The 12,826-nt window shown below is 39.0% G+C and overlaps 1 protein-coding gene across 1 annotated transcript in view; it reads right to left on the bottom strand.

Annotated features, from left to right (window-relative positions):
- GRIP1 (glutamate receptor interacting protein 1) overlaps positions 1 to 12,826 on the bottom strand; it is a 154,482-nt gene that overhangs the window by 68,940 nt on the left and 72,716 nt on the right. The window contains exon 8 of the mRNA XM_012642012.1: positions 5,891 to 6,046. Coding sequence (XP_012497466.1) covers positions 5,891 to 6,046 — 156 coding nt within the window. The remainder of the gene's footprint in view (positions 1 to 5,890; positions 6,047 to 12,826) is intronic.

Consider the following 12,826-nt stretch of genomic DNA (forward strand, 5'->3'; position numbering starts at 1 on the left):
GTCTTGCACATTTTTGTGTCTTCATATACACTGTGCCCTCTGTCCCTTCAGCCGTTGCCCAGAGTTTTCAATGTCCCTTTCTCTGCTTTATCCAGGCAGAACTGGGTACTTACTTTCTTTGTTTCCACATTTTTCACACATGGTCCTATCTCAGTGTTTATCAGGTTTTTATTTGCCTGCCTGTCCTCTCCACTTGACCCTGACTTCTTGAAGTGTTGGGACCGGATCTTTTAATCTCTGAAATCCTGGTGTCTGGAACATTCAATAAATGCTGAATAAGTGGGGAATGAATCAAATTTTGTGATATCATCTATATTTTCCTTTTTGGAATCAACACTTTACGTAGATGCTGCTGAATGACCATAAGGAACTGCCGAAACCTCATGTTTGAATCCTGTTAACCAGTGTGTGCCGACGTTGTGTTCAGGATTCTGCTCTGTTCTCTTCCAATTCACACATGGAAGTTGTTCTTCAGGACCCAAACTCTTCTGCCATGATAGATACTTGTAGCTGATAGGATGGGGGTGGGGTGGGGTGAATCATTTATCCAGGATTAGTAAGGAAAAAAAAAATCTACTTTTCCTTAAGAAGCACCATGATCATTCTGTCTCAGCTGCATTAAGGTTAACGTAGCCAGTGTCAGGGTGAAGGTAGCCTCCACCCCTTTTACAGGTGGTGGCTTACAATGCCAAGGTCTGACATATGGACTATCATATTTTAATTCAGATTGCATTTAATTCAGATTAAAAGTGCTTTGCCGATGTTGAATGTACTTTGGTTGCTCTCCAGATCATACTTTTGCCACCAGTGGCATAAAACCACTAGAAGACACCATTTCCCGTCAGCAAGGACCTGCAGAGTGTGTTTCTTCCCATTTATTACTCACAGCAGACAGGACTATAATGTTATAGCATCACCTACTTGGCAGGTTATATCCACTTATCTTCTAGGTGAAGCTTTTTGGACTTCAGCAGGGACACTTTACTTTCCGTGACTCTATACTTTCACGTTCATTTTTTTTTCCATTTGAGATCACAATTTGGTAAAGATTTTTAGACAACTTAGAGTTAAAAACTGTTTTTAAACCTTCTGTCAGCTGTTTGCCATCTCTACTGAGAGAGAACCAAGAAAAAACAGGTCAATTTAATAGTAATAGGTGGGATTAGATTAGATATACTGAAAACCTTCTCAAAGGAGAGACTTGCTATATTTTTTTGGAACAAAGAAGATAGCTGAGGAATCTCATTCTCTAGAAGGTTTTGAAAATAGAAATAACTACTAATTCAACGTATCAATACATTTATAAGCTCTATCTGGAGGCAAGTTGAGGGGATAGAAATTATTAAGAGACTTAATTTAATATTTAAAATACACTTACGTATTATACATTGGTTTTAAAATTATATAAAGTTATAATGTGTATTCTAAATACAGGATTATGTTAAGCAATTTCAGATTTTACAATGATCTCTGAAAGTCCTCTGACATATTGGAATCTTTCCTTGGAAACAATAAAATTTCATTTGAAATTGTATATATTGATTAGTCACATATATAAAAGTCTTCAAAATTACTGCCAGATAAATTGCAGATTTAAAGATGAGTCAAAAGAAAAAGCCACCAGTATTACTTGCAAGAGAAGGAGATGAGCTTGATTATCCTGCTTCATTAATGTGATCAACCAGCAAAAGAAAATGAAGGTGATTAATGAATTATAACCCTGTCATTTAAAAATCTGTATGATGAATTCTCCCTCCAGTAGCAGACACTCCTGCAAGGTATCCAGTCGGCACGAGGCTGCAAGCTACTGGCTCTGGCTTGGGGCTTGTCCACGACTACTCAAGGTGAAGATGGAAATGACTCCACTGCTGACGCTCCACGTCTGACTCCTGCTGACTGGTGTGTCCCGACGTTGCGTTCAGCTTTCGCGTCTGCTCTGCCCTGTTCCAATTCACACATGGAGGGTTCCATTCACAGTTCTTCAGGTTTGCAGGGAATGACTGTGTGTTGTCAATTCTTGTCTTTCGTAGTGTAAGGAAGGGCAGGGAGGGCCAAAGACAGCTCTTTGGCACCAAAAGTTTAAAAATCTGCTAAATGTTTATTTAATTTAGAAGGCTGTGAGATTTTCTGTCAGATCTGAGAAGCATTTTCAAAGTAGAGAGCAAAGGGCCCCAAAGGTTTATTAATATAATGTGTTTTTATTACTTGATCCTATAATTTGAGACTTCTGTTTCACTAAAGTGGTCCACACTAGTGTCTACCTGCTGGGGACCCAACACATTGTGGATCATGTGATCCAGTTCAGAAGTGCAGCAGAGGTGGCCAATAGCTCCCTTCTGAAGATGAGGTGGCAGCTCTTAAGTTGTTCCCTTCCCGGGTTCGCGGCATGACTACCTATAGAAGCTTACCATTAGCTGCCCTTATCTTCCATTCTTTTTTCCTACGTTGGTAGAAGGAACCAGAAAAGTTCCTATGATTTTTCATTTTCTTCCTTTTGGCTATTTTCAATGTCACCCTCCCTAGTAATAAGTGATGATGACAAAAGACGCAAAGATCCTTCTGGAAATGTGTTCTAGCTTCTATTCTTTGCTGCAGTTCAGGCAGACTGAGAACAGAGTCTCTACACTGGCCCTGTGTACGGGAGCAGGAAGCAGAAAGCAGGAGAAACTAGCCGGATCCACTGCTCAGGCATGCTGCCATGACCGGGGTGTGATGGGGCTCTGGAACGAGCCTTGGCCTCTGCAGCAGGAAAAGGGGCAGCCAGGGAGTGGAGGAAAGGCCAGCAAGATTCCAGAGACAAGAGAGGGCTCCCTCTATGACATGGCTCTGCAACCCTCCCAGGGTTTTGTGACGCTCCTCAAACCCTAGCGCTTGGTGTACTCATCATTCTCCTATGAAACAAACGTGGCGGCCTCCTGTTTTAGTACATGTAACATGTTATTTCAGACTTCCTGTATTTTCCCCTTTGGTCAATGACACGGAATGTTTTAATATTTATCTGAGAAGATTTCATTCTTTTCTGGGCATGTACTTCCTTTGTAATGGAAATGTGAGAATTTTCTGTTTTGCAAGCTCTGGTCTCAACTCATTGCCAATACAGCAAAGAGACTTTATTATATTTGTGACTTTTGCCATGATTCACCATCCATACAAATGGCCCGGTTGCTATAGAAACATACACATTAGAAAGGGGGCAGCAAACGATGGCACAGAATAAAGACATAAATAAAGTGGTGGAAATAAACCACGGTATAGAGAAAGTGGCAATAAAACTTTTATTATCAGTTATTCAGGAAGACCTTTACATCTAATGTAGCCACACTAAGTTTAAGCAATAAATAAAAGAAAAGAAATTCCCAATTTTTTTTTAAAATTTAGAATTCTATAATTTTTTCCAGTCTTTTTGAAGTGGCAATAAATGTTCCTGCCATTTTGGACTTTGTTTAATTAAAATACAAAATGTATGATCTTCTGAGACACGCTTGTAAACATTCTGGTATGTATATTATGAGTGGTGCTATAGTGGCTAATGTCTACAGCAAACACAAACAACTAGAAATTTCTTGAACCAGGTTTCTGTTTATATTTCTACCAAGTTGGAGAATAATGCGCTATTCAAGAGAGAATTTGAGTGGTTTATGCATATCAGTGACAGTGTGGCCTCAGCTTTGTTTCCTGCTACAAAATTTAAGATGTGTAAATATCAACCTGAGATAGCCAAACATATTATCACTCATTTGTATTCACTAATGGCCCTAATCAACACAGCAAATCTTACCTAATACAAACAAATGGTTAGCTTTTGAAGCAGAATTACAAACATTCATAAGTTCATTTTAATTGCTCTTTCCTGCTGAGGGCTGTTAGCCTGTTTCTGTCTGAGTTTTTTTTTTTTTTGAGACAGGGTCTTGTTCTGTCACCCAGGCTGGAGTGCAGTGGGCAGCGGTGCTGTACACAAAGCCATTATACATAAAAAATTTCATTTGTAAATATCCACCACCAACCCTGAAGGTATTACATGGAAGAGTCAAGACCTACGTATTCATGTCAAAGTGTAACCATTGGGAAAAAGGCCTAAATTTGACAGCAATGTCAAGAGATTTTCACACATGACAATTCAGATTCTGACATGTAATAGGTAATGCAAACTATTAAAAATAGCTAAGAATTAGATAGAGCCTACTATTTACCAGGTGTGGTTCTAAGACACATAAGTGTACACACACATAATCTCATATAATCTTCACAATTACCCCATGAAGTAAGGACTATAATTATCCCTATTTTCAGGCAAGGCATAGAGAGCTTAGGAAGCTTACTCAAGGTCCTACAGCTAGAAAGTGATGATGTTGGGATGAGAACCCAGGGAGCCTGGCTCCAGAGTCTAGGCTCTTAACCAGTTCACTATATTGCTTTCAACTGGTTTCTTCCAAGAGCAAATAATTCACTCTAGTGTCAGCAAAAACAATATGGGACTCTAGAATCTCTTTGTTCTCATTTTGGCTAAACTCAATCTTCCTCCATTTGCCTAATTCCAAATTTACTATCATTTTCATATACAAAAGATGACAAATCTCTTTCTATTTGAAGGTATATGCAAGTCAAAAACCATGTACATATCACAATGGTGACCCTATCTTTTGCAATGGGATTTCTTTGTAAGGAAACCTTCAGGTTCCTGCAACATGAAGACACTGCTTCCCAGCGTGGGTGATGGCTGCACTGATGGTGGCACTGGGGAGGTGGGAGACAGATCCTCCTGGGGAGATGAATCTCTGGCAAACAAGCTGAAGAGCCAATAGGGCCACACCAGCCGTGAAGTATCCGGGTTCAGTTTTATTTAGGTATCTTAAGGGTGTTTCCTATTTTTATTCCCATGGTAATCACAGGAAGAAATCTCATCTTCTTTAAGTCTATTTACAGGAATTATAATCATGGCTGCCAAAAGGGATACAGGACAAGAAATACTCACACCTCTCTAGACTATGACTGGAATTGGCTGGAAAGGTAGGTGTTCTCCCCCTTCAAAAGTTATGTGATTATGATGAGAGATTATAATCTTCCCCAACAGGAAAGACAAATTTAGGAGAGATTTGCATTTCTTTCTTTTTGAGGTATTCAATAATACTTTTTCTCTTTATACATACAACCAGCTATCCCCAAACAAGTAGCCAACTACATTTTCCTAGTCTTGCTTAGTGTGTATGGTGTTTGGCTGTCCAGATCATATTTACAAGAATCATCATAGAAATTCCTACACTTTAGGAGGCCTGCTGTAAAGATGAGTGTCCTTCCAACCTTCTTAAGGCTGAAGGGGATAACAAGAAATATATGTTAGATCAATGATTATCTGTAGGTACCTTCCTGGGAAAAGTATTGGAATCTTGGGGAATGAAGTATAGTTTGAAAAGGAATGTTTGAATTTATCATTGCTTTTTTGGGGGGGGGGGTTATAAAATATAATTTAGTATGAAATTTATAATAGCATTAACTGAATACATGAGATTCTTCTATTTATCAAAAAGGGGTGGCATAGTTTTCACAAAATTGCTTTAGAGTGAATAAGAAACTAAGAACAAAGATTTCATGTCCAAAGCCACCCAGAATATGAAAAAGGAGTCTTAAAAGGAACATCTTTGCTTATGTTATGACATAAAAGAGCAAGAAAAAAAAAATCTCAGAAATAAAAAGTTGTAGGCAAAGGTGGTATGAACTAATTCAGTCTGAAGTTATATTCAAGGGCAACCATTATCATACAGATAACGGGTATCATGTCAATAGATCAGATCTGCCTGATCAATCAGGCCCCATGAAACACTCTTCCCTTAGGTTTCAGTATTTCCAAGACATTTTCTCTGGGCTAAATGCCTTTGGCTGATATTTTACTTACGTGAGCTCTTGAAGTCTTTCTTTTTCAGTCTCCTCCTCATCATGGTTCCACGTGGGCTCGTGGAGTAGAGGCTTCGAGGTAAAGTCCCCATGTTCAGGGAACTCAGGCTGTACGCACTCATGGAGGTAGGAGAGAAGGATGAAGACACCAGAGCTGCTGTAAGAGAGTGAAGACGTGGCACAGAGCATTCTCAGGTGGGGCGTGAGCCTGCCACATTTGCCAGCCAGCAACGACTCAGACAAACACACGTGATGGACAGCTACGGCTAGTTAGTACCCCAACCAGACAGACATGAGGCCTCAGGAGCATGAGACAGCTCTTTAGCATCTCAGAGTTACAAGAGCCTGTAAATGCTGAGGAACAGCAAGGTCCTTGTAAGCACATAGGAATACAAAGAGACTCTATGAGTTTTACTTTAGACAAAAAAACCCCAAAAAACATTAAAACAAGTTTCTCCATGAACAACTCAATGCGTCATACATAATCTCATTTTCATAGATATTTCTGACATGAATTTCATAAGTGATTCCACAAACACAAAGAAGATCTGAGAACATTGTACTCGATGTAATATTCTCAACGGTTATTTCCTGAGACACATGTAAAGCATTCTGAACATTTATGCCTTTCCTAACAAATGCTTTCTGATGAAAAAGAAAAAGACTTAGGAGATGTCAGAAATGATAAGTTGCTACTACTACCAAAAAAAAAAAACAAAAGCATATAATACTCATGATGCCAAAGATGGAATGAATTAGAGGAGGAAGGAGTGAGAAGAATATATTTTAAATAAAAGACCAGGAGGAGAAAGCCTGGAACATTACGAGGGCTGTTTGGAGGAGGCGCTTTCGGGAATGTCAGGGCTGGCACTCTGCAATGGTCAGGGTGGTACGTATTATAGTGATGGTTGGTGTGATGGCTGCAGTGGCTGCTGGCCCAGGAATCCCAGGTAAGTTGCCTGTCGCTCCTCTGAATTTTCACTGCCCACATGAAGTGATGATGAGAAATAAGAAAAACAAACAAACAAACAAAGAACCAAAAGAAGAGGAAAAAGTAACTGAATTGCACAAATAAAAAGTGTAACAAAAAACAAAAGCTGCTCGCAAAGAAAAAAAAAATCCACTTGGCTTTGCCCTTTCTCAGTGGTCAGCAATATAGATGATTAACATCAAGGATGGAAACTTTTCATCTTCCCAAGAATAATGCATGTCTTTCCCCAGCTCATTTTTCCTCCTTTTAAGATGACTATTGAATCAATTTCTAATCTCCCCCTGTGCTTCACAGCAGAGATTAAAAACATTTTTTTTTAACTTAAATGTCAGCCCCATAAAGATCTATGCACACAATTAGTAATTAAAGATTTGCAAATCTTGGCCAGTTAGTAGCATTTGTTTTGAGAAAAAGAAAAGAAGGAACAATAAATCACATTGGTTCATGATTCGAGTGGTTTACTAGTCACACATGACAATTTATTGCTCTGACATTTTAATTACACTCCGATCCATCACTTGGACTTGATTTTCCTCAACAATAAACCACCCTAATCATCCATCAGCATCGGAATCTTATCTGTATCCTGACTAATAAGAAGATAAAAGTCTCTGTATTTTACGATTGTTTTTGAAAAGTATATTTACATTAAACTATTTAGTTCTTAAAATATTTCACATGTTCTTATGTTTCCTTAAGATGCCATAAAATTTTAATAAAGTTTATTTTGAAGTCTTGGTATCTCTTTTATTTTTTAGAAAATGTTTATCATGTTTCCCTTCTGGTTTCAATGTTAAGATTTGATTTTCTACGCAATGTTCTGAAGTATGAGCAATATAGTGTTTGTTACTATGTCTGATATGATCAATAACTTTAAAGAGCTCAAAATAACATGAATTTATATCTCCTTCTTATGTGATTCTGGTGTTAGCTATCGTACAGGTGAATTATTTAACAGTAATTATTCACGTAGAGAGGCTGAATACTCTATGTATTTAAAGGAGGGTCATTTAGAAAAGAGCTTAAGTTGTATCATCTCTGGTATCAGCTTCATGGGTCACTCCACATTCTTTCTGGAATGAGATAATACACGAAACAAAAGCACTAGCAGGGACAGATCACTCCAGGGTGAGGCAGACCTCGTTTCAGTTCTGCCTGTAGCCCTTCCTTGGCCAGCCTCTCAGCCCCTCGGAATCTCAGTTCCCTCCTGTGTCAAATGGAGATCATGAAAGCGTCTACCCCACAGGACTACTGCGAGAATTATGCACATAAGATTCTTAGCATGGGCCTGGTATACAGAATAAAAACAGATAAGCGATGAGTAATGATATTGATTCTGCCTACTTTTCTACCTATTTGCCAACAATAAAGTACCTTGTAAAGGAAATAAATGTATCTCTCACTCAACAAATTTCACTCATTGGACAGTTAAGTTTTAGAGACTTTCTCAGAAATGTGCAGAAGAATACTTTGTAGCCACCGTAATTCTGTAGCCCTAAACCATCTGGCCTGCTCCTTCCATCCCACTGCCATGTCTGGTGATTCCCTCTCCTTCCCCACTATCCTCATTTGAGCCACTATCTCCTTCATCTAGACCCCTGCTGCAGCTTCGGACATGGCTCCCTGATTCATCCCCTGCATTCATCTTCCACAGCATAGCCAGGGAGATCTTTCGCATTCATAAATTAGATCAAGTCACTCCTGCCCCAACAGCTCGCCATTACAAAGACAGTCAAACGCAGCCCCTACTTACCTCCCTAGCGTCATCCCTACCACTCTCCCCATCATTCATGTGTTTTAGCCACACTGATCTTACGTCTGTTCTTAGAACCAGCTAGGCTCTGTCCTGCCTCACTCGGGCCCTTTGCACCTGCTGTTCTCTCCCCAGTTGTTTGTGCAGCGGGCTACTTCTCACCATTCGGGTCTCAGCTCAGGTGCCACCTCCTCAGAGATGTCCTTGCTGATTTCCCTGGCTGAGGTAGCCGCCCTCACCCATGCCATCCCACTACTGTGTTATAGTTTATTCATGGTGCTTATGATTGTCTGAAATGGCTTTATGTAGTTAGTATATTTTTATTTGTCTCTCTGTACTAGAATGTAAATTCTACAAGTGTTGCTCACTGGATATATCCTAGCAACTAAAACTGCTAGTATATACTGACTACGGAACGAATGAATAAATAAATAAATGAACAGATGTAATGAATGGAGTATCAGCCAGAGTGCCCATGTCTACACTGCAGCAGCACTTTCCTTGCAAGAAAAGAGTCTTGCAGGGGATGTCCCTAATGGATTTTCTTTCACCATCCTTATTCTACTTTGGGGTATACAAGAAGACACTTTAGCAAGATGCAGACATTGCTGGGTCTGGCTAATCTACAACCACAGCCACTCTCTTATACTTTTTACAAAGTATTGTCTGTGTTTCATGAAGCCAGGGTACAGGTAATGAACTTCAAGATTCTACACTCACCTTTTGACCCACTTCTTTATTAAGTGCTTTGAACATTACTGGGTATTTGTTAGGACTGTAGAGCCCAATTAACAGTTCAATAAGGAAGATATATTTAGCATCTATTGGTTACCCAGCACTGGGCCAATTGTTGCGGGCAGGTTAAATGTAGGTCATAGCCTTTACCTTGAATTTGAGCTATTACTGGGGACTAAATCTTCATACATACAAAATAATTAAGAGACAAAAATTATATAAGATAATGCACAAAATTGTATGCAATGGATAATGAATGCAAAATGTGTTCAACAAATAATGTAGGTCAGAGGAGAGAGCTACTACCTATTTTGAATGTACATTTCACAGCTATTGGAATGTGATGGTTTATAGTAGTGTACTTTATACTCATATATTAGGCAAGTATTTCATGAGTTTAATGGTAACATGTTACATTTTTGGCATGCTCTTTCATTTTGCAAAAAGCATTCGTAGACATTCTCTCATTTAATAGTGTCAATAACAGCAGCCTATTTTCACTGGGTGCTTATATAACAGGCACTGTGCTGGGTGCTTTTTCATGGAATTATCTCAGATAATGCTTGCAATATTCCAGTGAGGCAGGTATTATCCTAAACCCCATTTTACAGATGAAGAAACTGAGGTATAGAAAAGTTGGGTACCTTGCTTTTTGTACCAAGTGGTTGAGACAGAGTTGAAGCCCAAAAGTGTGATTTTAGAGTTTCTACTCTAGCCACCAAACTCTACGCCTCTTCCTATGGGTACCCCTAAGTCCCTCATTATGGATAAGTGAACAGGAAATTTAAAATAGAATGTTTTTCTGTATCATTCCATGGCGACATCACTGCTGCAGTCTTAAGAGGTATATGGCACAGAAGTGACTTTTCTTTGTTCTCCTCTCTAATTGCATCCTCTTGCCCTGCTTGGGATGTTCCAGAGAGCAGGCAACAGCTGCTCCAGTGGCTGCCCCTGAAACTCCCCAAAATGGAAGCTTCTCCTGGTTCTGGATGTATCAAACCTGGTGACTCTGGTCACATTTTCTTTTCCAAAATCTCAGTTTACTTCAGTCACGATTATGTCCCCTAAAGGCCCTCAGTGGGAACAATTTCTAACCTCATCGAAAACTCATTTTTGTCAGCTTCTTTAATGCTGCTGTTTACCAGTGAAAAGCACAGCTAATCTCTTATTTGGAGTTGATAGATTCATTTCTACACAGCCCTGAAAACACTTTGCTGCCAACAAAATTTGGGAAATTCTGTATCTCTCTCCCAAAAGATGAGAGACACACTGGTTCAGGCATCAGAGATCTTGAAAAAATAACCAGAACTTTCTTGTGGATAAAGGGTAAAACTATGTGAAACTCCATTAATATAAAAATAGAAGGTTGAGAATTATAAACATGATAAACATTTTTTTTGTATTTTTTTCCTTCTTTACTGTGATTTAATTATGTGTAGGGGCCAATATTTATTTCCTCTTGAAAATGCAAGTCTGAGTTTAATGTGAAATGTAGCAGAAATGCCTGTATGCTAGATAGGGAAGATCGTGAACAACTTTTAGCAAACGTAGATGATGGGTCAGCAGTGGATGCTAGAATTACTTAAACTATCAGCTTCCTACTCCCCATACAAATGACATCAGGTTACCACAGTAAAGACAAAAAATTTGTTCTTGGTCCATACATTTTAGCATATAAATTAATCTTTTCAGATTGTCTTGGCAGGTAAAAACATTTAATATTTCATGACTTGGAAACTATTTGAATTATTTATGATTTGTATACAAGACAAATTAATGGAAAATAAATGAGGTTGCTAAAGACAATAACATTTTAAAAGGGTCTGTTACACATTTGCATTTCGCTGATACCAGAATTTAGCAAGCAAAATCCCACGCTGAAAGAGCACTCCATAGTGTGCATACTTATACCTACTGAGCTTCAAATCCAGTGATGACTTCTGATTAATTTAAAGAAACTTAAACCATTTCAGAAATCTCTTCTGTCAGCCTGGGTGCAGGAAAGGCCCACAGGCCACCTGAGAGGAACCATGTGCATTCCCACGAACTGAACCTTCCTAGAGCTCCTTAGCATTTCCATTCAAATACTGCAATGCTGATTTTCTTTCCATAACCTGCCTATGCCACATTATTTCTCTGTTCCAATGTGTAAAATTAAAATCTGATAAGGGTGATGTTGTACTAGAGATTTTCATTAGCTTCAGGGCTGTCTAAGCTCCATTTAATTAAAAAGGTTGCATCTAGCTGACTCATTCAGTATGAAAATTATCTAGTTCCTCTTTTTTTTTTTTATTCCAAATTGTGGAGAAGTGCAGTGTGTTTCAGAAGATGGAAAACATAATATAAATGACCTCCTCACAAGCAAAATTTCAATTCCTGAGAAAATTGCACTGTCTCTAAACACATGGAAATGTATTCAGGTCTTCAGGCCACCCTGACAACACTAGGGAGGCCCTTAATTTCAAGGAATTAAAAAAAAAAAAGGTATTTGATTTAAGGAACAGGTGAGAGAAGGAGTTAGAACAAAGACCCCACTGGGAAAGCCCAATTTCATTTGATTTTGGGCTCAAAGTCCTCTTTCTTGTACCGGGTTTTGTTTAAAGATGCCGAGGTGGATGGTCTGTAAATACTCAGCAAACTTATCTGTGAACTTCAAGGCAATGAAAATGCTGATTCCCTCAGCTGACACTTTTATTGAATAAATGGAGTCAAATATTGTGATTGTCCCAGGCAAGATGTTTGGTCAGAAAGGTTGTTGTCTATCCTAGGTAAAAAACTACTCCGGCAAACAGATAATATATATAGAAAGTCAACCCTTCATACAACTGATTCCCCTGCCCTGCCAAATATTTGAAGGTTCTGTTATTAATATCCACTTTGTTTAAAAAGAGTGGGAGTTTTACTATTTACCTTCTTAACCTTCATATAGATTGGATATTCAACATGAATACCAGGAAGTCAAATGATTTCCCTTCTCTCCACATTCAGATTGCACCAAAGACTTAAAAAAAACAATCGATAGCACTACCCTGAAAATTCTATTTCAAACAATGTTTCTCTCCTCAATTTTGGAGTTCCAAGTAAATTATGTGTGGCTTGGAAAAAAGGATTTGGAAGATGAATTAGCATTAAAGGTAACCTTGTTTTGGAAAGAAATAATAAAGGAAGAATTAAACATAATGTCTTTCTGCCTTCTGAATCTGCTGGGGGAGGCAACAACCGCAGGGGCAAGATAAAGAAATTTATCCGGATGGATCATCTCACCGTGGTCAGGTCCCTTCAGGGCCAGGCGGGTCTGATGGTGGGGGAGAATCTCAAGCTTGACCTGGTCGGTGGTGTTCGCCAGGAACTGGGTTGCTTCCGCTAAGGTACAGTACTCCATGCTGGTTCCGTCGATGGACAGGATGTGATCTCCCACGTGCAGTGCGCCACATCTACGGAAAGGAGAAATAGTACGA

Source organism: Propithecus coquereli, unplaced genomic scaffold, assembly GCF_000956105.1.
Source record: "Propithecus coquereli isolate 6110/MARCELLA unplaced genomic scaffold, Pcoq_1.0 Scaffold172, whole genome shotgun sequence".
Taxonomy (NCBI): Eukaryota; Metazoa; Chordata; class Mammalia; order Primates; family Indriidae; genus Propithecus; species Propithecus coquereli.